The sequence below is a fragment of the Myotis davidii genome, unplaced genomic scaffold (genome assembly GCF_000327345.1).
Source record: "Myotis davidii unplaced genomic scaffold, ASM32734v1 scaffold892, whole genome shotgun sequence".
Lineage (NCBI taxonomy): Eukaryota > Metazoa > Chordata > Mammalia > Chiroptera > Vespertilionidae > Myotis > Myotis davidii.
In genome coordinates this window covers 1,040,949-1,044,123 of record NW_006284341.1, presented here as the reverse complement: position 1 = coordinate 1,044,123, position 3,175 = coordinate 1,040,949, and the positions used below count along the sequence as shown (strand labels likewise).

General features: G+C 38.4%; 1 protein-coding gene across 3 annotated transcripts in view; it reads right to left on the bottom strand.

Annotated features, from left to right (window-relative positions):
- Positions 1-406: 406 nt before the first annotated feature.
- Positions 407-3,175, bottom strand: part of PPEF2 (protein phosphatase, EF-hand calcium binding domain 2) — a 28,400-nt gene continuing 25,631 nt past the window's right edge. For all 3 annotated transcript variants that reach the window (XM_015570321.1, XM_015570330.1, XM_015570325.1), the window contains 2 exons: positions 2,823-2,910; positions 407-2,483 (listed from right to left, as the gene is read on the bottom strand). In XM_015570321.1, coding sequence (XP_015425807.1) covers positions 2,200-2,483; positions 2,823-2,910 — 372 coding nt within the window. In that variant the 3' untranslated portion in view covers positions 407-2,199. The remainder of the gene's footprint in view (positions 2,484-2,822; positions 2,911-3,175) is intronic.

The following is a 3,175-nucleotide window of genomic DNA, read 5'->3' as shown; positions in this document are numbered from 1 at the left end:
CTCTGCTTGGTGATTGTTCTCCATATGCTACCAGCTGGGGCTGCTATTGGCTGGGCTGCAACATTCAACAAACCTAACTTTGTTCAATTACAGGTGTGTTCCTGGTGATCTTTGGCTGTATGGTATTGACAGCATAAATATTTTAATTGTATGGTTTCAAATTCCCCAGTTCTACATTACCACTTGTCAACTTTTGGTATAGTAGCAAAAAGAATATCCACAATTATCTGAAAAAGCTATTAAAATACTCCATCCTTTTTCAACTACATGTCTGTATGAGGCTCAATTTTTTCATATACTTTACCCAACAAAATATATAATAGTTGATCAATTGCAAAAACAGATATAAAAATCTTTTATTAAGACAGTCATGAAAGATATTTGCAAATGTGGAGAACAATGCCACTCTTCTAATTTCTTTTGTTAATCTTCTTTAAAATATGTTATTTATTATCAATTTCTTGGTTTTGGTAAGTAGAGTTAAGTAAGATATCACCACTGGAAGTAGCTGGGTGATAGGAGCATGAGATCTCTGTATTATCTTTCAATTTCTTATGAATCTATAATTATTTCAAACAAAGTTTAAAAATGTTATGTTAATATGTGATAGATACATTATTTTAACTTGATTAATAAGTATCTTATATATTTTGTTTCAATTTCTAATATAGAACATATGAACAGATATAACCCACATAAGCAAAAGCTCTTTGGGATCCTCAATAAGTTTGAAGAGTATAAAAGCATCTTGCGATCAAAAAGTTTGATGATCCTGCTATATAGGTAAAGGAGGAAGTGGGGAGGTAATATGGCTCAGACTAGAGAGTTAGCAAAGGACAAAAAGGAAGATGTTAAATTCTGTAGGTGTTTCGAAGGTAGAGCCGACAAATCTGCTGATGGATTAGATACGGGAAATACGGAAAAGAGAGAAGTCAAGCTTCTGTTTTCTGTTTAAAAATAAGGAAACTGGCAGAATGAAATTGACATTAATCAGATAGGGAAGATCCTAAGGGGAACTGATTGGGGGAGCTTATGATCACACCCAAAACATGTGAATTTATGGTGAAACTGGTGTGCTGAGTTCTGAAAAGCAAACTGCCATAAAAATATTCACACCTGTGATGCTTAATTTCAGATGTCAACGTGATCATGGGGTGCCCAGATATTGGTTAAACATTATTTCTGGGTACACGTGTGAGGGTGTTTCTGGATGAGAGTAACATTTGAATTGGTAAAATGAGTAAAGGCCTCATATAACTCCTTGAAGGTCTGAACAGCACAAAAAGGCTAAGAAAGAATTCTCTCTGCCTGACGGTCTTTGAGCTGGGACGTTGTCTTCTTCTGTCTTTGGATGTGGACTCAGACTGGGAACACACCATCAGCTCTCCCGGGTCTCCAGCTTGCTAACTGCAGATCTTGGGGCTTCTCAGACTCATAGCCATAGGGGCCAATTTTTAAATAGTAAATCTCTTTATAGACAAATACAACACCCTTTGATAAAGTAACCCCATTCCTGGAATTTGATCCTAAGAAAATGTATAATTTAAAAGATTTTTGTAGAAGAAGCTATGTGCATAAAATTATTAACCACAGTGTTACTTATAATAAAAGAAAGCTGAAACAATACACATGTTGGACAATTGAAGAATGGCTGACTAGACTATAGTGCATCCATTTGAAAGAAAATTATGCAGCCATTAAACTAGTAATCATGAGGACTATGTAGTAACATAGGAAAGTACTTATAATTAGGTGTGGATTTATTTTTAAAAAATCAGAACATTAAATTATGTAATATTATAATTATAATAAGAAAAAGTAATAAAAAGAATCCATATGTTTAGGTCATGGGATTACATAAATAATTTTTCATGACTTTCCTTTACCAACATGACATTTTAAAAGTAATAAAAGGTGAAAATGGAAACGGTGAGGGAGTTGAATTATCAGTGACTCATAACTGGGGTAGGCTTCAGACTTTAAAGATACTAATACCTGGGTCCCACCTTGTGAAAATTCTAAATACACAGGCTACGTCACCTATATATTTAAAAGCACAACACACACGCGCACACACCACCCTGCACCCACAAATACAAAGGTGATTCTGATGTATGCCGGTTGGCAAATTCTCAGCATAAAGTTTCACAAATGTATGGAGAATAAGGAAGCTATTCCAGTGATATCGCTTGGCATCGCTTATGAGGCAACTTGGGTAACAGAGACCAGGCTGTCTTCAGTGGGAGGCCAGGAGCCACTGCCCTTCGCGTTGCTGGCTTGTGGGCAATCTGAGGCATTTCCCTCTGAGCAGGACTGCTCCACGAGGCGGACGGCCTCCAGGAACTCATTGATGTCGATGTGGCCGTCCTTGTTGAAGTCAATGCTCCGGGCAAGGTCACAGATGCCGTCGTCTGTGATGTCCATCTTCATATGGGAGCTGAACAGCTTCCAAGTCTGCCTGAACTCGTCCAGGGAGATGAACCCTTACCAGAGAAAGGGAAGTCAGTCAGTCAGTCAGTCTAGTTTTCCAGGTTCATTTTCCTCTGACATTCTTACAAGAACACCTGCTCTCATCTACTAATTATTATTCTCCCTATAAGAAGTTCTCATTCAGTTGGTCTTGACTCTTCTCTGCCCAAGCCCTCTCCTATCTAGGCTGCTGGTATTGTTCTTTTCTGGTTTCTGCCCTTTATAAGCATTGCCATTACTTCCGTGGCTTCCAAAGGGCTTCAGTAGAGAGCCACATACTCAGGAAGAAGACCAAAGGGTGGGAGGTAAAATATTTGCTGTGTCAGAAATGACAGGAAAATGAGTGCCTTTACCTGAATGATCACTGTCTATGATCCTAAAAATGGTCTCCAGGTTAGATCGGTTGCGATACAGTGTTTCCAGCAAACTCGACTGTATGTTCTGTAAGAAAAACTCACCTTACTTCTATATCTTATGTTTAGCTTTTCCTAATATATAATCAACACACAATCAATCCTGACAATAAGACACGCTTAGAAAAACCTGAAGGTGTTTTACCATCTCTTCACCCTCAACCCCCTTCAGCCTGCCAAATGCTCTAATGCAGCGGTTCTCAACCTGTGGGTCACGACCCCTTTGGGGGTCAAACGACCCCTTCACAGGGGTCGCCTAAGACCATTGGAAAACACATATATAATTACATATT